The sequence below is a fragment of the Cydia fagiglandana genome, chromosome 3 (genome assembly GCF_963556715.1).
Source record: "Cydia fagiglandana chromosome 3, ilCydFagi1.1, whole genome shotgun sequence".
Lineage (NCBI taxonomy): Eukaryota > Metazoa > Arthropoda > Insecta > Lepidoptera > Tortricidae > Cydia > Cydia fagiglandana.
This window is the reverse complement of record NC_085934.1, coordinates 12,129,268-12,150,881: the sequence shown is the minus strand read 5'-3', so window position 1 is coordinate 12,150,881 and position 21,614 is coordinate 12,129,268. Positions and strand designations below refer to the sequence as shown.

The window sequence follows — 21,614 nt, the reverse complement described above, 5'->3', positions numbered from 1 at the left end:
TAAAACAATATGATAATTCAACGTTTGCATATAGATATTTTATAAATAAGGAAAGTAAGATTTTTTTATCTCATGCACTAATATGCAAAGATAAAGAATAAAGAAAACATATATTTTCCTTATTGTTTATCTCTCGGAAAATAAGTACCTACCCCGAATTTACTGCTGACGTTTACGATGAGTACAAATGTATTACAGCCGAAAATACCATTAGACAGGTGTTGCAAAATTCGTAGGTACCCATGAATCGCAAAATCGTAAGTCTTTCTTGAGCATGTCTTGTCTGTATTGTACATTTTAGCGCTAAGTGGTGGTTGGGCGGGCGGGCGGCTTTAGTAGAGTGCAGGGTCATTGCAGGTCACTGGAACCGCTCTTATAGGTACTGCTCTGTATTCGCTCTATCTTCGCCTAGTTATCAAAGTAAACTACTGCATTTAGCAATTAGTTAAATGCTTAAGTACTCTACTAAGTATTAAATTCAAATGTTAAGGGTATAAGGGTATAATAAGGTACTCTCATTGACACCTTATGAAACTAATTTACGAATTTAAACTGTCGTGACTCATCATACTAAAATAAAGTTATTTTACGTTTTAATTGACGTATTTTTAGTCTGAAACATTATTGCGCGAGTAACTAAAAACGCGTGAGTTTAAAATTCATATAATATTGATACTAATATGTTCTTGATACAAAAAGTGTGTACATTAGAGTGTGTTGTTTTACCTACTCATTTATTTGATAATGCCTTATGTATGTCTTATCCAAAAAACGCTATAAGTAAATAGAAAAGTTTATCCCTTTAAACGATCTTTTGCCCTTTTACCTTTGATGAGGGTCAATCTAAAAACATGGACTTAAGACAACAAACGCCAGGAAGTAGTGTATTCCCTGAGTGCGAGAAAACCTCTGTTACTATCAAAATGTACTAAGGAAAATGCAGTATGTATGTCTTGACTTGAGCTACGTTATAACGTTTTCGGTTAAAAGGCAGAGCTATTATTCAAAACCCTGCCAGAAATCTTTCCAAAGACATCGCCACAAGCGGACCTGTATAAATTTGAGCTCTGGTTAGCGTTAAGTTGTTGAATTTAGAGGGTAAGAAGGGAAGAGCTCCCGGTCGTGTAAGGAATGGTTTGTGAATAGATAGGGAGTGGGCCGGGAGCCGGCGCGCGGCGGTACTCGCGGCAGAGGGCCGCCATGACGGGCGGGACGCGCGCTTGCCTGCTGCTGGCGGGACTGCTCGCTGTGCTCTACTCAGGTCAGTCACGATACCCAAAAAAACAAAACAACATTGACAAAATAAATATACCTATGCTTCAAAAAGTAACAGAGGTGTTTATTAAAAGGAATTGTTTGTTAAGGAAAACCGATTTACTAAACAATTACTTATATATTTTTAGTTTTGTGTATTAAACTATTTGTGTGACTCGAGTTTTAACTAAGCAAGTTATGTACTGTAAAGCTCAATAATGAACAAATGCAAACCAACCACGAACCGATTAGTAAAAACTAAACAGTGTCACAACAACTAGGTACCTATAATCTTAGGCAACGATTCAATTTCCATATATATATTATATATTACAGTTAAAGTGTTTTATGAAGAATATCATAATATTTTTTAATACCTGTTCAGTTTTCACGTAGTTATATGCACATTCATCTCGCGGTCGTGTCTTATTGATCTGCGAGCGCTGCAGCATCACGAACCAAGCGAGTGACAGATTACGTGCGAATCTAAGAATTCCGCTATTATATGATTAATCGAAAGAAAACGTTTATATACTGGTACATTGTGGATGTTTTAACAGGATGGTGTTCAGAAGACGAAGAGCGCCTAGTGCGCGATCTATTCAGAGGTTACAACAAACTCATACGGCCGGTGCAAAACATGACACAGAAGGTCGACGTGCGGTTTGGCCTAGCATTCGTCCAGCTTATCAACGTTGTATGTCACATTGCCCATTTTACTTGCCCATTGCTAGAATGTCCTTTAGATTTAATAAATACTTTGGAAATCAATGGCACCCTACGCATCTCTATTTACTTCGAAATCGAAAACGTCTTGTAGACAAACAGTAAGAGATATCAGATGCCCATAAAACATTATTCCTATAGTTTGCCAATTCTAAATTACATCTAAGTTCTGACGTGATTGACCAACAATCATTAACTAAAACACCCAATAGGTAAGTACATTTCTGTTTATTATATTAGAAAAAATTACATTTCAGAACGAGAAGAATCAAATTATGAAGTCTAATGTGTGGCTACGTTTAGTATGGATGGATTATCAGCTGATGTGGGATGAAGCTGACTACGGAGGCATCGGTGTGCTGCGACTACCCCCTGACAAAGTCTGGAAACCGGATATAGTGCTTTTCAACAAGTTAGTATCAAAGTTTTTCTCTATACGCGGGTATTTATCATAAGTAATAGTTAGGTACCTACATAAATAATATGTACATACAAAGTACCGATATATCCGCTCTAACGTTTTATTTTTATATTAGACGAGGTCAGGTAATATTGCACTGAGTGCAATTCAACATCGATTTATAAAAATAGCATTAATATCCGTATTAAAATAAACAAAATTATTACGGAAGCTGCTAATGTCAACTTTAAGACTTATGTCTAAGATACATGCTTTATTACATTCATTTCTAACAATATTTCTCAGTTTATCAGTGACACCAGCCATATCACAATTTGATAATGCAACGATTGATGTCGTTCTTAAATGATGCTGTTAATGACATTGTTGATAAATAAACACACTGTTACAGCGCTGACGGCAACTACGAAGTGCGATATAAATCTAACGTTCTCATCTACCCTAATGGCGAAGTACTTTGGGTACCCCCTGCCATATACCAGGTAACCATAACAAAATATTTGTAAGATCAAATGACGGAGGTAAGGCCTTCTAAGGGCAAGTACCTCTACCATAGACATATTGGTGTCTCTTGCAAATACTTCCAATACTCTCTACTTACTCTCGTAAGTAGTGGTGCAGACACTATTAGCCATTACGCCGAATAGGAAAAGAAGTGACCTAATTTTTTTTTTGTATAATATTTGTTTTAATTTTACAGAGTTCATGCACTATCGATGTAACATACTTCCCATTCGATCAACAAACCTGCATCATGAAATTCGGATCTTGGACTTTCAACGGCGATCAAGTGTCTCTCGCCTTGTACAACAATAAGAATTTCGTTGATCTGTCTGATTACTGGAAATCTGGAACATGGGATATCATAGAAGTGCCCGCGTATTTGAACATCTATGAAGGAAACCATCCTACTGAGACGGACATTACGTTTTATATCATTATAAGAAGGAAGACCTTGTTCTATACCGTCAACTTGATTCTGCCGACCGTGCTTATCTCGTTCCTTTGTGTGTTGGTATTCTATCTGCCTGCTGAAGCTGGGGAAAAGGTAACGCAATCATAAGTACTTTTTTTTATATTTAAACTTCTAAAGACCTAAGTAGGTAGGAAATATGACAAATTATTAATGTATTTGAGATAAGATCCGCCCGTAGATATCTCGCAACTCGCAATACTATTAGTTATTCTGTGGCAATAGTCTCAATGCATCTAGCTCGTATCAACAAATAAGCACCCTACAAACGAGATTACTTTCAATTAATTTCAATAAGTACAATATAAAAACAGGTACCAAAAATTTATTACATTAAAACAATCATAAGTACATAGGCAAAGGGTTAGGTAATATAAAACAATATAAAAACAAGTTTAATTTTTAAGTTCAAATTAATATAAAAACTCTGGTAGTTTTTTAATAGGTTCGTATTAAATTAAGATTAAAAGCAGGTATAAATAAATTGTAATTATTATTTTAGGTCACTCTGGGTATCAGCATTTTGCTGTCACTGGTTGTGTTTCTACTCTTGGTATCGAAAATCCTCCCGCCGACCTCTCTCGTGCTGCCCCTCATCGCCAAGTACCTGCTCTTCACATTCATCATGAACACCGTCAGTATCCTCGTCACGGTCATCATCATCAACTGGAACTTCAGAGGACCTAGAACTCATCGGTGAGTGTCATTAATACTATAAGTTAGACACATTTAAGCTACGCTTTCCAAGTCATCTGAAAAACGTCCTCTGCAGGACAGAGGCCTCTCCTAAAGATATCCACAATAACCAGTAGTGCTCTGAGGGCCTACCGCGAACCACATTCGACGTGTTGCCTCTCTGTCGCACTTGTAAATTCTTACTTAAGTGTGACATGGAGACAACACGTCGAACGTGGTTCGCGGTAAGCCCTCTACCTTCATCTATACGCAGATCGTTTATGAGATCGTCGGTACATCTTATGCTTCTTGTCCAGTACCTGTACCTATTGACCTTATATAAATATACTCGTAAATAGAAAGCCTTAACTGTAACTTTTATTTTCAGCATGCCCCTTTGGATTCGAAGTGTGTTCTTGCACTACCTGCCTGCCGCGCTGCTAATGCGGCGTCCACGCAAAACCCGCCTACGTTGGATGATGGAGATGCCCGGCATGGGCGCACCGCCGCACGCCGCCGCCCCGCACGACCTACCCAAGCACATCAGGTAATGCACGATATTGTGGGCTAATCAAAACATTAACCTCTTCGCGAATGAACCTATATTTAACTTTTCAGTGCTATCGGTGCAAACCAAAGCAAAATGGAGGCAATGGAGTTGTCTGACTTGCATCATCCTAACTGCAAGATTAATCGGGCGGCTGGAGGCGGTGGTGAAATGGGCGCTTTGGGCGGTTTAGGCGCGCTCGGCGGGCTCGGCCTCGCCGAGAGACGAGAGTCAGAGAGCTCTGACTCCCTTCTTCTGTCTCCTGAAGCCGCCAAAGCAACTGAAGCGGTCGAATTCATCGCAGAGCATTTAAGAAACGAAGACCTTTACATTCAGGTAAGCCCAACTTACATGGTGTATTCCCACTCGGCTTGTGCCCGCCGGGTACAAATTAGAATACTTAGGTGCATTCATATGAATCTGTCCCCGACTCACGTAGGGGACAAATGGGAATACACCCTTACATTACCTATCTAACTACCATTATATAAAAGTATTTTTCTATTGTATGTGCTTTCGTTCACTGTTGCTAATTAATGCCACTTACGATGCCGCAACCTTGCTCGCCTATCGATACTTTATGTACCTATTTAGCATTACATTGAAGTACCTACAGTCCTACACCAATTTATCGGTTTATAGACATCTTTTGTAACATCATGTTATAAATCCCTGCAGACGCGCGAGGATTGGAAGTACGTCGCCATGGTGATAGATAGATTGCAGCTGTACATCTTCTTCATCGTGACCACTGCTGGAACTGTCGGCATCTTAATGGATGCACCACACATCTTTGAATACGTTGACCAAGACCGTATTATCGAAATATACCGGGGGAAGTAAATGCGAACTGCGAGAAACAGCTAACTATAATTATCACATTCAGGGCCAAGGACCCGACTGTCGGGTACACTGTTTGTAGCGACTACGCGCTACATACGGCGAAACCGTGGCTACGCGCTACGAGCGTAACCCGTAGCTCTTAGTGGCAATGAATGTGTTATTATACAATTTTTTTAGAGATGCTTACTGTTTATTAGTCAACCCAGTTAAAAAATCTTCCAGAGCAACTTACTTCTTCCTTTAAAATAATAATGTAATTGATACCACTATCTATTAACAGATATTGTTGATTTGCAAATTAAGTCCAAACAATGCTCAGTTTTATTCAAATAAATTATTAAGTATTAAAAATACCTACTTAATTATATTTTAAGGCGCTCCAGCTTTGTAATAAAAGTAATAAAATATAGGTATGTATATACATATTTGTACTTACACATGCTTCCAATACAATCTCCATAACTAACGACTAGTTATCATTAAATTGGCCAAGGTTATTGGCAGTCAATCAATTTGGTTAATTAATTAGCAAGCTTAATCACTTAGACAAAGAAAGCTAAATATTGTGTAGGTATGTATTGCTTTTACAGTAGTTATGTCTTACATAATATTTCTTAACATTGTAATTGTGGTGGACAACACTGCCCATTCTCTTACGAGTAAGCTTTCGTGATTCCCTACATAAATATCCATGGAAATAACAAGCTTAAATACCTACTTGGCCGCAATGTGCGAAAGAGTAGACCTAAAGCCGCAAAAGCTCTCTGCGGCATATGATGGGCATGTAGCTACCTGACTTTGATAATGACACAGACCAACCCCTAACCCCTTAATAGGCGTTTTTCCGTGGATAACGATAAGCCTTGTATGAAAAGGTGGATAATCAGCGACACGTTACGTACCCTGCGTAGGTATATCTAAAAAGCGCCTTCAAAGAAAGTCTCGACCTAAGCAGTCCTACGCTTACACTTATAACGACCAAGGGCAGCTTTATTGTGCACAGTGCGATCGGACATTAAAACTAAGTTCGGTTATACGTGCTTATCAGAGGAATTTGTAAAGGTCGCCGTTGTCGGACACGACATGGAGGACTATATAGGTATGTCTAATAATTGAACTCACATGGTTTCATACCTACTTGCGAGCTACTCCAGCAATGTCAATCTAGAGCTTCAAAACGAATTAGGAGCCGGAAGTTTAGGTATTAAACAATAAAGCACTTAGTTATTAGTTCAAATAAGATTATAATAGGGTTATTACAATAAATTAATAGAAATTAAAATGGCTGTGTTCGAAGTTTACCTACCTAGCGTAAAAGCACAATATGTTTCGACATAAGTTTGTATTTTGACATGTAATTAGGGACGAGGTAATAGCGAGGTAATTTAAATCATAGTCTTAAGAAATTTTATCAAATGTACTATTTCCTTTCATTAATATACGAGTTAATTCCGGAGATTATTAAATTTATAACTACTTATTAGGCTAACAAAAATATAGTTGAAAATGAAAATATATTATGTTGCTGTTTATAACAAATTTTGTTGCTAACCTATTTAGTTTTAAGAGCTTACCGAGAGATGAAAAGCCATATATTTATTGTTATAATTTCTGAATATAATTAGAAATAATGTTCAAGCAAGTAAACATAAACATAGTTGAGTATGAGTAAAAATGTATATCGACTGGGGTCTCCTATAGAGTAAGGCAATCATATTAGCGTTATACTTAGATGTTTCTGAAGTTTTTGTTTTTATCATTAGAGATAATTAGAATACTGTTAAAGCTGAGAAATGAGCAAGTATCATCGTAAATCAAAATCTCGATATGGGCTTGTAAGATCCTGGTTTTAGTTGGAAACTATGGCATAAGTAAGTTATTTGTAACTCGGCCTATAGCACTAACTATACTTACGCACTTACTGTAAAATATCTTGTCCACTCATTACTTTTATATCCATGTTGTTTTAATAAATTTTTACGTGCGAACAACTGATACTTATTTGCTTCCTTTTCCATTCCCAAATAAAACTCAGTATCATTTTTGTCATTTTATTTACACTAACATTATGTAACACAAATTTTATTATTCCTTACACCGAAAACAGTCATTCTTTCTTATCCTAAATTAATATTTCTTAAATACTTTTCGGCAAAGCTTTTAAGCGATGCAGATTTCAAATACAATGTATGAATTAAAAATTGTATTTTTAAGATAGGAAATTCGTTTTACCGAATATATATTATAAATCAATAACAATAATTTTAAGTAATTATAACCTAATCGTCATCTTCGTTATACGACGGTGAAGTCGGCGAGTAGTTTGGTGAAGTCGGGGAGTAGGAGGTCGGACCGGCGGAAGAAGGAGAGTAGGCAGGGGACGAGGGAGAGTAATTCGGCGACGTAGGGGTATACGTTGGCGATGTCGGCGAGTACTTGGTGGACGAGGGCGAGTAGCCCGGCGACGACGGCGAGTAGTTCGGTGAAGACGGGGAATAGTTCGGGGAGGACGGCGAGTAACGCGTGCTGCCCGGGTGTTGGGGCGATGAAGGCGAGTAAGCCGGGCTGGCCGGCGAGTACTGAGGACTCGTCGGCGAGTATTGCGGGCTGGTCGGCGAATATGTCGGACTGCCGCCCGCAACCGACGGGGATGTCGGCGAGTAGTTCGGCGAAGTCGGAGAATATTTTGGCGACGACGGCGAGTAGCTGGGCGAAGTAGGTGAATACGCCGGAGACGTGGGTGAGTACGAAGGGCTCGTCGGAGAATAAGCGGGAGAAGTCGGCGTGTAATTCGGCGACGATGGAGAATAGCTCGGTGACGCGGGGCTGTAAACGGGGCTGGTCGGCGAGTAGCTCGGCGACGACGGCGAGTATCCCGGTGATGCGGGCGAATACGCGGGACTCGTCGGCGAGTACGACGGACTCGTAGGCGAGTAGGAAGGACTCGTCGGCGAGTAACTGGGCGAAGTGGGCGAGTAACTCGGGGACGTGGGAGAATAAGCCGGGCTGGTCGGTGAGTAGCTCGGCGATGTCGGGGAGTAGCTGGGCGACGTGGGCGAATACGACGGCGAGGTCGGCGAGTAGCCGGGCGACGTGGGCGAGTAGCTCGGCGAGGCCGGCGAGTACATCGGTGACGTGGGGGAGTAGTTGGGTGAGGTCGGCGAGTAGGACGGGCTGGTGGGAGAGTAGTGCGGGGACGCCGGGGTGAGGCTCGGAGAAGCGGCAGCGTACACGGGGCTGGTGGGGGAGTAAGACGGGGAGGCGCCGGCCGGGGACGCGTAGGGGGAGAGCGGCGGGCCGGGCGAGCCGGGGGAGCCGGGCTGCGGCGACCAGGCGCTGTAGGCGGGCGACAGCCCGGACGCGTCCGACGCGCCGGACGGCGAGAACGATGGGCCGCCAGGGGTCATGATGCTTCCAACTGGAATACAATTTCAATAAAATCATTATTGATTTACAATGTGTTAGCGACGCAGTAAGTTAATGATCCTACTATAAGCGGATTCGTTCTTTCGGAGCAACCACCACATAACTACCGGCTAAAGTAGCTTAAGTTCATCATTACCAAAAATAATTGTCAGTACAGCAGCAGTGTGGTTAACATTGCAGGTTCGAATCTCACTTAAAACAGTTTCAAATAATTATGGATAAAATCATATTGAAATACAGTAGAGCCCGCCTAATAAGATCACGTTTATAATTTCTCGCCCATCCCTGCAACTGTGTGTTGTTTTCATAAATTTAAATGCGTTTCTAACATAGCTTCTGCGTACTGCGTTGCGTTAAAAAAGATTAAGATCTCTATGTAGTTGCAGACATTACGTGAACAGATACGAATCTACTTTCACTCCCGAAATTCCGTGTAAATATTTTCCATAGCTACAACACATTCTTTGACTAGAAGACCAGACTGAGTGGACCAGGGCGCCATGAGTGGCGTCATGGTCAGCCTATGCCGAAGCACATGCCGCCGCCTATGCCCATGCCAACGCACAGATGCCGTATTTACATTTCTCGACGTCAAGGAGTAAATCGAAGCAACTTTTCTGTATCTACAACACATACCTTGACCAGGAGACCAGACGCTGCTGCCATAGCCCGGCGTGTTCTGCGTGGACCAGGGCGTCATGAGCGGCGTCATGGACGGCGTGCCCACGCCGAAGTACATGCCGCCGCCGACGCCCATGCCGACGCCGAGACCTCCCATTTCCATGCCGTGCTTGCATTTTTCGGCGTCGAGGAGTAAATCGAAGCAACCTGGAATTCAAGGCTGTTATGTTTACGACTGCAGTCTTGGCTTATAACATGAGAGAGATCCAAAGTAATAAAAGCAAAAACTTAAGATACAAGTTGCAAACAAGAATTTACAAAAAACAGTAGTAATTTATAATATGTGTTCATGAATTTCTTTTCATTTGAAATCTGTGGTTATTAAAATACAGGTAATAGCAATATGTTACTTGAATCTTACCTGTGCCCATTCTTGGCAACTGTCCCATGATAATATTTTCCGACACGCCTCTCATCGGATCCACTTCAGCATGACTGGCCGCGTCCAGCAGCACGTCCACCGTTTCCTCGAAGGAGCATCTCATGAGCGCGCCAGTGTCCTGTCTGTTGATACCGTGACGGGTGATAGCCATAAGGTGACCTTTAGCCGTCATGACGTCACAAAGCAACGCAAGATGCCGGTAGTTCACGTACAGACCGTAGAACTGCAGCACAGCGTTCATTTCCTTTTCTACCGATTTACGCACAGCTTCGATACCCAACACTTGGAATATTTCACAAATGTCGTTACTGAACGTCCTGATCGGATCAACGTCTCTCTCGGACAATACTTTCATAAGAGAAGTACCATCAGTTTCCAATAACCATTCGGCAATAGCCTTGAACTCTCCCTGTTCAGTGATAATGATGCGTTTCTTCGCCTCCGTTTGAGGCAAGTGCATGTATACTTTAGCGATAGCTTCTATACCCTGTAGAGTCATGTCTGACAACATGTTGGCTTCGATACAACGCAAGAACATATCGTCTTCCATTTTATCTACCGTCTCTTCGTCATTGTCTTGGAATTTGCTTTCTTCGTTATTCATGATTCTGATACGCAATACAAGTTTTTCCGCGTTGTCGTCGTTGAAGATACAGTTCAAATCATCTCCAAATCCGGCGTTAATTTTCTCTGCGATCTGCTCCATGGTAAGTTTCTTGTCTGTCATCCTCTTACGATCCAACTCTATACGCAGAAGCCAGGGCGAAATCTTTGTAGGATCGAAGTCAGGCATTTCATAATAGACGTTTACGAATTCTTGATCTTCAGCAATAACTGTATTTTGAGGATCAGGATCATAATAAATAGCTGTATTAGCCGTCACTTTACGCAACGTCGTGTGTTCCAGCCTGCAAAGCACATTCTTAGCTTTTTCAGCATCTCGAGCCGCACCGCCTGTTAGAAACACGGTTAGAGAAGGCGCCTTTGGTTTCTTGGAAATGTTGATAATTTCCTTCAGACGTGGCACACCAAGGGTTACGTTTTTGGACGACACACCAGCAAAATGGAAAGTGTTCAGTGTCATCTGCGTGGCAGGTTCTCCGAGAGACTGCGCGGCCAGGGCGCCCACCATTTCTCCAGGGTTCACTTGAGCCTGTTGGAAGCGAGTTTCAATTTCTCCAATCAACCATTCAAACGCTTCACTTGACAATCTGTATTCTTCAGCAACAAACTTAGTGCAAAGTGTAGATCTCACTAGACATTGGAACAACAAAGTGGCATTCTCATTAGCTTGTACGGATAAGCGATCATCGCCAGCTACAATGACACACTTTTTCAAAAGGTCCTTGACTCCCTGTATAACTTTGATGGGGCTCAGGTCTGTCGGCATTCGTTTGTTTATATGGAAAATCTTTTGAACATTCCAGATCATTCTCTTAAAGTTGCATGGGAGTACAACTTTAGATTCTCCACTGGGGAAGATTTGACGCAACACTTCTCTGTCCTTGTTCAGTTGTTCCCATTCGCTTTCAAGATCGGCAATAACATATCCGGATTCCGTAAGCTCTTTAATAATTTCTTCATTGAATATCCTCTTTAGATAACGTTCATTTGAAGGATCAAATTTGAATTTCTTTTCAAATGCCTTGTTTGACAGTTTCACAGTTGGTAAATTTTGGAACTCTACAGTTTCTCCAGCCAGGCCGTCCTCGCCATATCTCAACTGGATAAGCTGTCCGACAGAGTTACGCACGGTTCCATCATAGTGAACCATTACAGACTCCATAGCCTTTATGAGACGACGTTGGATATAACCGGTTTCAGCAGTCTTTACGGCAGTATCGATGAGACCTTCACGACCTCCCATGGCGTGGAAGTAGAACTCTGAAGGAGTCAAGCCGGCAAGGTATGAATTTTCTACAAAACCTCTGGACTCAGGACCATAATCGTCTTTGATGAAGTGTGGTAGAGTTCTCTTTCGAAAACCGAATGGAATACGTTTACCCTCAACGTTTTGTTGCCCCACGCAAGCAATAACCTGGGAAATGTTAATGTTGGAACCCTTGGAACCTGATACCACCATAGCTTTGAGGTTATTGTACTCAGTGAGTGATTTCTTAGCTGATCCACCAGTTTTGTCACGAGCGTCGTTAAGAATACGATTCACTTGATTTTCGAATGTCTGCCTGAGAGTATTACCAGGCGTAGGCTCCAACTCCATATTGTGAGCTTTTTGGATGACCTCTATTACATCATCCTTGGCTTTAACTATAGCTCTCTGAATTTCTTGATATGTTTGCGGATCGGCAATAGTGTCTCCAATACCGATGGAATGGCCTTCCAGCAACAACCAGTTGTTAATCACAGTTTGAATATTACCATAAAATCGGCCAGCAGTCTCATGGCCCAGCTCCAACATGCAAATGTGAAGAAGAGAACCAGCAGAGGCACCAAGTGACTTTTTACATAATATGCCCATGAGGAGCTCTCCATGCTCTACTACTACTTTTGTGTCTCCGGGAGAAATCCATTTGTAAGGCCCATCATCTTCTTCATCAGGATGTGTGGAATGTGTGCGAATCATGTTTACATTACCTGGGATGATCAGGGTAAATATTTGCTTTCCAGTCCACAGTGGCTGGGGTTTCAGAATGCAAGGCTGAGGAATTTTACCATCCCAAGTAGGTAAGAACATCAGAAGGTTCATGACCTGTTCTTTGGTTAAGAACACATCTCTCTTAGTCATTTTTCGAACCGCAGTAAGAGTGTCCTGCACAATACCCATAACGGGTTTGTTAGCTTGTGGAGTAATAATCTGTCGGGGTGTTATGTGAATATTTTCTACCTCGGCGCGAGTCTCCATTGACTGGGGCACGTGCAAATTCATTTCATCACCGTCAAAATCGGCGTTGTAAGGAGAAGTACAACTCAAATTCATACGAAACGTTGACCACGGCAGTACTTTTACTCTGTGACCCATCATACTCATTTTGTGTAGTGTTGGCTGACGATTGAAGATAACCAAGTCATCATCTCTCAGATGGCGTTCGACTTTGTATCCATATTGTAAATGCAAATCTGATGGTTTTGGGTGGAATCTCAAGTCTATCCTCTCTCCATTGTCACGAACAATATACTTAGCCCCTGGGTATTGAGCATTGCCTCGCCGTACAAGCTCCTGCATTCTGTCTATATTGAATGGTGTTACTAACTCTGGGAATGTCAAGTTTTGAGCAATAGATCTGGGTACTCCTACTTGATCAATACGCAAGTTCGGATCTGGCGTAATGACAGTACGTGCTGAGAAATCAACACGTTTTCCCATGAGATTTCCTCGAATCCTTCCTTCTTTGCCCTTCAGTCGCGCTTTGATTGCTTTAAGTGGTTTTCCCGATTTTTGCATGGCTCTGAAAAGGAAGCAAACCAATACATAAGAGATACTATGAAATATTAATGAGGTCAGTAACAAAGATGCTACATGAGGGATTTTTCATAGTGTAATAAGAATTGCCCAGTTTAATTTAACCACATGAATGCCATATGAATGAGTTTAAATTTACCACTACAACTTCCAGCCGTATATATGTTTATTACCTTTTAATGTACTAACACATTGATAGGCAGAGATTATTGAAGTCCTTACTTACTAAGAGAGTCAACACTCAGTTCACTAAAATTACAAAACTGAACAAGATTGACTAACTTACTTTGGCATACCAGGCATGTCATTATCAACAAACGTGGCCACATGGAACTGAAGCATTCTAATGTTGTCAGCAAGAACATGAGCTGCAGCACCTGACTGTTCATTCCTTTGTAATTCATTGTTTGCTTTGATGATGTCAGCAAGTTTGTGTGTCAAATCATCCTGATTCTTGGCGGCCCCAAACATGACCACAGCGGGCCGCACTGACAATGGTGGTACAGGGAGAACGGTGACTATCATCCAATCTGGTCTGGCGAATTTGGGATCCATTCCCAAAATAAAGGACTCCTCATCTAAAAATAAAACAGTTGTTACCAAAACATTTGTATATAAATGGATACAATAAGTTATTTTCTATAAAGGTATCCTTAACGCAATGCTCCTTTTCATGCCTTTAAAATTTTTCGTTATATCAAAATGCAATATAAATTATATTAATTACAAACATATCTTCTCTGCCTTACATCAAATAGGAAAATAAATCAGTCTTGACAATTAAAGTTAGTGGACAAAGATAATATCAAAACCCTTTTGTCTAAAGGGACAATCAGTGTTAAAAACATGCATGGAATATAATTATTTAAAAAATGTCCACCAAGTGGCGTAACTCAATCCTTACCAGTAATGTGTTTTAAAATTTCCCAAACTCTTTCTGCAGTAATGATGATCTTTTTCTCTTGCGAGTCTTCATTGACATGTTTCCATTCAGCAGAAAGGTCAAGTCCCTGTCTCCTGATTGAAGGCTGGTAATGACCACAACCTCCGTGGCCGGAGCCTTTTTTAGCCTCCTCTCCTTCTTTCCCTAAATCCATGTCTTCTCCACCCTCACAAATATTTTTGCCCTTACACAAGTCATACACATATGTTAATCTTTTACGGGGTTGTCCTTTTGACTTCATTACAACTTCTTTTATCTTTGGATTTGTCTGGAATAAAAAAAATAGTATTGATTATTCTTCCCCAGCACTAAACTTACGAAATGTAACATGGGTACATAAAATGGATATTTATTAAAATTGAAATTAAAATTTGGAGTGAAAATCGTGTCAGTTTAAATCAACATAAAATGGATAACTTACCGGACTGACAAGCAGTTTTGAACAATAAAAACAAACACATCTTAATATTTTTATAGTTTTTGTTATGAAACCAATATGAAATACTGGTTTGGCTAGATCAATATGGCCAAAGTGTCCAGGGCATTCTGTCATATTGCCAGCACACGTCTGGCATCGAGAGCTTCTGTCGATCACCCCTTGACGAGGATCCATAAGGCCCCCAAGCTTGGGCCTTCCGCCTTCCATGGTTTCGGGGAAGCGGATACCCCCTTCCGTGACTGACATACGTCGCTAAAAAAGTGTTTACATATTTGATATACATAGCACAGCATTACACGTATTTCACAATAAATATCACAAAAACGAAAGGTCACTAAAATTATGACCGTGATAAACAAAGTTTTGAACAAGGAAAACAGATAACATTTACACCATAATACAAGCGCAACTGCGTGACCAGTGAATACATGCGTCTTAAATACAAATCCAGCCACTACACCGTAACTTTATTTTATTGTTATCAGAAAGGGAACTTAAAATAACACTGTTTTCATAACTTACTATTTCATCTGGTGAAATTATACCAAACTGTACCCTTTTTACTTGGCGCAAGGGCGCCTTAGAGTCATTCGTGGTAGCCATTTTGAATGGCTCTGACTAGTAACATGGAACATGGAGTATTTCTCCATGACTAGTGACAGTAGTGACTCGCTCGACATCTGGCAACTTTTTTTGGTAGATTTCACAGTTGTTGCCACAGAAAAAAAAATTACACCCTATAAAAAGTTGCCATGCTAGAAGTTGCGAATACCCTTGTTAAAAAAAATGTTGCCTGGATAATAAACAAAGTATCGATAAGAAATGTAATAAATTTAATCAAAGTACCCCGTCGCATCTGTCTGTATATTCGCGATAAACTTAAATATTACTGAATGGATTTTCATGCGGTTTTCACCTATCAATAGAGTAATTCTTGAGGATGGTTTAAGTATAATTTGTTACCCCGTGCGACGCCGGGGCGGGTCGCTAGTTTAAAATAATATTATGTATCAAAAAATACAAAAACTAATTAAACTTTATTCCTTTATGAATGTAGGAATCAAGTGGTATAAATTAACCATGACTTTCATGAATGTGAAACAATCGTAAATTAACGCATCACTGCCGTTTTATGATGAAAAAGTGATATGATATAGCATAACTTTTTGAAGCACTGTTTCGCGCATGGCTAGTATATACCTATAACATTATAGTTAACATTAACAATAAAAAACAGATGTTGCCATTTTTTATTATTACTTAAATATTATTGCAAATTCTTGTTTATAAATATACTTTGGCAGAAAAAAAAATCTAGCTCTCATAATTAATATACAAGGGTGCTGTTACATAGTTAACTACTAACTTTAAAAAAATGCGTATCATCATACTGAGGTTTAGTTATGCTTTACTGCTGGAAGCACTATTTGTATTAAATTCTAGGAAATCTTTGAGTAATGTAGTGCGTCTTTTCTCTGCTATGTCCATTTGATTCTCTAAATCGCCGCGATCCGTCGTCTCTGCCCGTTCTACCTTCCATGATAGGTTTTCAATCTCTGCTTCCAGCTGGGCCTGCAAGAAACAAACAAATCGTCATGAACAACAACACGTAAGACCGTCGTTTGCGGGACTAAAAGCTCCGTCACATTGACGCGGTAGCGGAACCGACGCGGATTACGCGCGTTTCCGCTTCACTTCTAGGACTTAGGTAAATGTGACGTACCACGGCAAAAGGTACCTTATGGCGGCTGGCGCTTACGTCGCATAGTGCTGCAATAATATTGGAGCGGCGTTAATAATAGCGTAAGCGCCAACCGCCATATAAGGTACCTTTACCCGTAGGACGTCACAAATGTGTACGAATTAAGTACAATAAATACAATACAATATAATTTACATAGTTTAATTTTCGTAACACAAATGAATCAATTAAGTTAAGACTAATTACAGCTTCTTAACTGCGCTTATTTACGTACAATTTTTTTGCAATTCACTCATATGGCGCTACATGCTGTCATTTCTTATAGAATTGTCAAACTGCAAGCAAATTGTGACAAAATATATTAAATTTACACCTTGTCGATAGTCTAAGAATCTATCAAACTTTAGCTTACCTGCTGGTACTCAAATAGTTCTTTTCGAGGTCCAACCTCCATATAGTAAGCATAAGGGTATGTATACTGCAAGGTATACCGGCAGCGCTTCAGTAGTCTCGCAGAATCCCACAGGTACTGCCAGTCAATCCAAGTGCCCTCCCCCGCCATTACCTAAATAAATAAATAAACATTTTTGTAACACAAAATCTACAGTTATGGTGCGTCTAGATCTGGCTAATCTGTCAGGTTTGTGCGCCAATGCGACTTTCACGATTGCTTGCATTTCATAGTACCAAACATTGATTAATCAGTATCATGTGTAGCCTTAAAGGCCACCCCACACTATAGCGGCATAGCAGCTTTTGAACGTCGGCATCTAGTCAGTGCTATGGAAAATGGCATCGCTGTGCAGGCGCGCCAACGTTCCGTCGAGCAGCAGCCATATAATTGACGCCGGCGTTCGGGAGACGCTAGTGTGGGGTGGCCCTAAGGTCTACGAATAATCGTACCCCCGAGTGAACAGATGGTGCTGTATGGCGCCATTTTAGTCAAGGGATTGTCTGTCAAACATCAATTTTTGACGACCTACCGCGAACACCAATTCGACTATTTGTCTCTCTATCGCTCGAATATTCGATATGCGATAGAGAAAAAGATAACGTAATTTCGATTTTCTGTGTTCATGGTAGGTCCTCAGAATTGCCGTATACCGTACGGAGCACGTACAGCCCGTACAGCACCATCTACATTAGGTATCTATTAGATAGCTATTTAAATCACGAATTCGTTTCTACCTTACACATCTATAACAATCCATGAATTTTTGGTGGTTTCGTTGTTCAGCGCGTGTTCAGTACGCAATCGCCTGATAAGGACACAGATAGTTTTCTTAGCGTTACCTTTTGATTAATACGGCTTTTGAGACTTGCCAAGGTCTGCTCCTCGAGTTTCAGAGATCGTGCGTGATTTTCCCATCTTTCATAATAATGCAAATATTTTTTGAGAGCCTCGCGTGCCTATAATAAGGAAAATAAAATCAGATAAGTACCTACTGCTTTATTTCACGCAGAAAAATTAATGACAGAAAAAAGTGATGTTTTTAGTTCTTTGGTGTCAAAAATAAATGAGTAAGCCCATTCATAATAAAAAAAAATGGATAATATTAATAATATATCAATATTATTTCATTAGCCACTAGACTAGTTAGTAAATTGCCCAATGTAGAATTATGCAATAAAGTAAAGGGTGTAAATGCATAAAAATGATGGCTAACCACAGACGCTCATCGTGGCCAATTGTGTGGACGACCCTTGAAGTAGTATTCAATATATTTTTCTATATTAACTATTTGTATTTTTACCTGTGCATGTTGATTGTCATTAGTCAAATTAGGGTCTTCCTTATAACGACTGCACTCGTAGTATTCAGAGCCGTGCGTCTTCCAGTCGCCCAGGCATACCCAACAAAAATCGTGTCTACAAGCTCCGCACTGCATGTGATTGCAACCTCCGTTTTTCTCTATGCATATTTGGCATTTAGGGCAATCCTGGAACAAAACGAGAAAAGAAAAGATAATACTTTAGTAATAGCCGCAAGTTGTGCTACAACTAAATAATATATAATATTATTTTATTAAATATATTTTCATGTTATTTTAACATTGGCTACTGGAGGGCTAGGTCAATTTTACTTTAGTATATGACATCTATTTTAGTTTATAGTACTTAATTAATAATGCATATATTTATAAACTTGGGCAAAATGTACCTAAGACACTAGAAGTAAACTACCGCGTCACATTTCTTGGGCTATAGACCTATGGGTTTAGAGCTTTAGCCTGCCGTATACGGCAGTTAAACCAGTGAAAGACCGCGGTCTGGACGCGACCGGTGTGGCGACGATTGGCAAATCAAGGCCGTTCATACATTGCCTAATTTGCGTATAAACGCCTCAAGCGGAATACTGGTTTGTAAAAAAATTTGAAGAAAAAGTTTTAGAAACCGTTACTGTTCAACTGTCGGACTGCGTATAGTGCACAAACTATACGCAATGTTGGCATACCTTAGTGTGCGCACTGATGTAGTTGGCCGTCTCGGAGTCGTCCGCGCACTTGGTGAGCCAGCGGCGGATGGTGGCGCAGTCCGTGGGCGCGTGGTGCGGCGCGCCGCACGAGAAGCACGTGAGCAGCTCGCAGCCCGAGCACTCCACCCGCCGCGCGCCCGTCCGCACCCACGCTTGGAATATCCACTACAAACATATTTCAATGCAAACATCGCGTAATACGCCCTTTTAGGCTCTGTGCCCTGTTTATCAAAAGCTTGTATAAACTTGTAATACAAGTGGAAGTCCCTTTATGATGGCTTTTGTTAGAAATGGACTTCCACTTGTATTGCAAGTTACAAGCTTTTGATAAACAGGGCACTGGTCTGGTCTCTGCAACTTGTTGACGTACATTTTATTCATGATGTTCTTACCTGACAATTTGGACCTGGGCAAAATCTAAGTTGTGGATGTGATTTAACGTGATCTTTGAACATAAACTGCTGGTAGCGTTCTCGTAGCGCCGGTTTAGCCACATGTGACAACACAAAGTCCTCTGGAGCTCGCACTTCACAGTCCTGGGCCATGCACTGAATAGTGTTTGACACGCCTGTAACATTAACATTCAACAGGTAAGATCAATAGTGGTATTACATAGGGATTAGCTAACGGCTCTTAGAATCTGCAATTGTGGTTCAAGATACCTACAAAAATAAATACATATATTTAGAGGATATAGAATAGACCTCTGAACTCAATTTTTGTGGTGTTTTGAGATTCTACTGTGGTTTACTCTTCTCTTCAAAAGTTTGCCAACCTCTAGGATTGCATAATCAGGTGAAAGAGTAGGTACCAAATTAATCTAGGAGAGCTTGGTTAGGAGTGATGAAAGTGATAGATTAATGCCAGAATTTGTTCTTGTTGGTTTTATTGTACATCACAATATCAGACATCTCAGCTCTATATTACTGCTTACCCCTTATAGAACATGTACAACTAGCTGCAAAATTGCATGGACACTTTAAGAATGAATTTAATTTTTCACTGTACATTTAAATATTAAATAATATAACTTGATGTACATACACTAGACATCTTACTTTACACTTCATTTTTAGCCCCTTGTTCATTATTTGCTGATGATGTCCACGTCACAGGTGTGATTCTATCACTGTTTACTTACACTCTGATTAAATCATTAATATCTGATTAATATTACTCTATGACATATGTAAATAAATTTGACGTGATGATGTCATAGTTAAATTGACATTGAGTGTATTTTATTTATAGACCAAAAACCCCCTGTAATTTCAACACAGCTTGCTCAAGGTGGGGGGTCTCTCTACCTAAACAATGCTAACACTCTTATGGGGAGTCTCTATCTACCTAAACAATGCTAATACTTGTCACTCTTATCAGTTACAATGTGTCATAAAAACTATTAAGACTATAATTTACTATGATAAAGATAATAAGGTTGTTTTTCATAGAATGTTACAACTGTTTTAGCTAAGAATATAGGTATAAATAAATAAATAGGCTTGCCTTGCATAATTTGTACTTCAAAGTGCATAGCCCAGCATTCATTGCAGAAATAATGTCCGCAAGCAAGAGCACTGTACTTGGTCAGAGCTGGAGTGTTGGCGCAGACTGCACAGGACATCCTGCTGGAGCCTGCTTGGGCAGAGGGGACCCGAGGCTTCACCCGGCTGTACACTAGCACTTCATTAGCATTATTTTTATACTTAGCTATAATCTCTTGAGCATTCCATTCATATGCATGTAACATAACCTGAAAAACAATCACATAAACTTGAACTTGACTATGAAAGTTTGTACTTTGTAATTTTTTAGTCAATGGTTTAAAATTTAAGTTGCAGTTTATAGGAAACAGTGATACAAACCTTTGCCAGGGAAGGTGTTATTTGTAGGCTGTTGCTGAGCAATTCAATCGATTCGTTTAACAATTTTTCTACTTCTTCTACCTTGTGACAGGAGTATAAAAAATATTCGGGATCAGCCTTACTACGGTCCACCGCTTCCATATCACAATCATCTTGTCCTCCGTAGTAATCGTAGTCGTCCCCATCGTTATCCGAGTATTCCATATCAGATTCCGCAGACATTTTGGAGAAATGTAGAAAGGATGGGACGAAACGGATGGATAATAGGTTGGGTGGGTATCAAGAAGATATTAACATATTGTGATACACTGAAAATTTTAACATTTTAAATAAATTATATCCTACACACCAAATTATGTCAGTGTAAATGACTAGATTGCGACATTTAAGTTGGTCTTACTTGTTTATTTCAGGAAAAATCTTTCGTTTATTTACTACTGTTTTCTACTAAAAACTTAAGCAGTGTTTCCATAGCGAAACGAAACTATCTACGATAAAAATAATTATCATGCTTTTACTGAATCTTTTTACTTCCTTATTTTATTCCTTATTATTCCTTTTCTTAAATATTCTCCAAGCTGGTTTTTCTTAATTTTAGGACGAAATACAAAAGTAAATTACTTAACTAAATAATAATATGAAAATTACCAAAAACTTCCAAAATGCAACAGCTCCATTACTTGCAACACTAATAATGATACCAAGTTAAAAAATGTTCTTGTTGCAGGGTAAAATTCTGAACTAGAATAAACGGATCTTGTAAATATTTTAACGGTGACATCAACTTAACATTGAAATTAATTCAATGTTCATAGTAATGTTTGAATAATAAATACAAAT

General features: G+C 40.0%; 3 protein-coding genes across 5 annotated transcripts; 1 reads left to right on the top strand and 2 right to left on the bottom strand.

Annotated features, from left to right (window-relative positions):
* Positions 1–1,107: 1,107 nt before the first annotated feature.
* LOC134680083 (acetylcholine receptor subunit beta-like 1) lies at positions 1,108–7,427 on the top strand. Of its 2 annotated transcripts, none has more exons than XM_063539120.1 (9): positions 1,108–1,261; positions 1,815–1,951; positions 2,238–2,392; positions 2,793–2,883; positions 3,102–3,449; positions 3,877–4,070; positions 4,438–4,596; positions 4,689–4,932; positions 5,275–7,427. In XM_063539120.1, the coding sequence occupies exons 1-9, from the start codon at positions 1,201–1,203 to the stop codon at positions 5,437–5,439; spliced, it is 1,554 nt and encodes a 517-aa protein (XP_063395190.1). In that variant the 5' UTR covers positions 1,108–1,200; the 3' UTR covers positions 5,440–7,427. The 2 variants fall into 2 exon arrangements, with proteins under 2 accessions (XP_063395190.1, XP_063395189.1); XM_063539119.1 differs by having other exon boundaries at positions 4,668–4,932.
* A 52-nt stretch (positions 7,428–7,479) lies between these two features.
* LOC134680058 (DNA-directed RNA polymerase II subunit RPB1) lies at positions 7,480–15,371 on the bottom strand. Its single transcript, XM_063539065.1, has 7 exons — positions 15,254–15,371; positions 14,714–14,983; positions 14,254–14,560; positions 13,636–13,927; positions 9,908–13,335; positions 9,502–9,693; positions 7,480–8,857 (listed from the first exon to the last, which is right to left on the bottom strand). Exons 1-7 carry the CDS (start codon positions 15,332–15,334, stop codon positions 7,719–7,721), a joined length of 5,709 nt encoding a protein of 1,902 aa, XP_063395135.1. The 5' UTR covers positions 15,335–15,371; the 3' UTR covers positions 7,480–7,718.
* A 595-nt stretch (positions 15,372–15,966) lies between these two features.
* LOC134680045 (potential E3 ubiquitin-protein ligase ariadne-2) lies at positions 15,967–21,235 on the bottom strand. 2 transcript variants are annotated; one of them, XM_063539036.1, is made up of 9 exons: positions 21,175–21,235; positions 20,775–21,082; positions 20,416–20,662; positions 19,302–19,477; positions 18,889–19,074; positions 18,188–18,373; positions 17,727–17,843; positions 16,846–16,998; positions 15,967–16,303 (listed from the first exon to the last, which is right to left on the bottom strand). In XM_063539036.1, exons 2-9 carry the CDS (start codon positions 20,994–20,996, stop codon positions 16,133–16,135), a joined length of 1,458 nt encoding a protein of 485 aa, XP_063395106.1. In that variant the 5' UTR covers positions 20,997–21,082; positions 21,175–21,235; the 3' UTR covers positions 15,967–16,132. The 2 variants fall into 2 exon arrangements, with proteins under 2 accessions (XP_063395106.1, XP_063395105.1); XM_063539035.1 differs by having other exon boundaries at positions 20,775–21,228.
* Between the last annotated feature and the right edge of the window lie 379 nt (positions 21,236–21,614).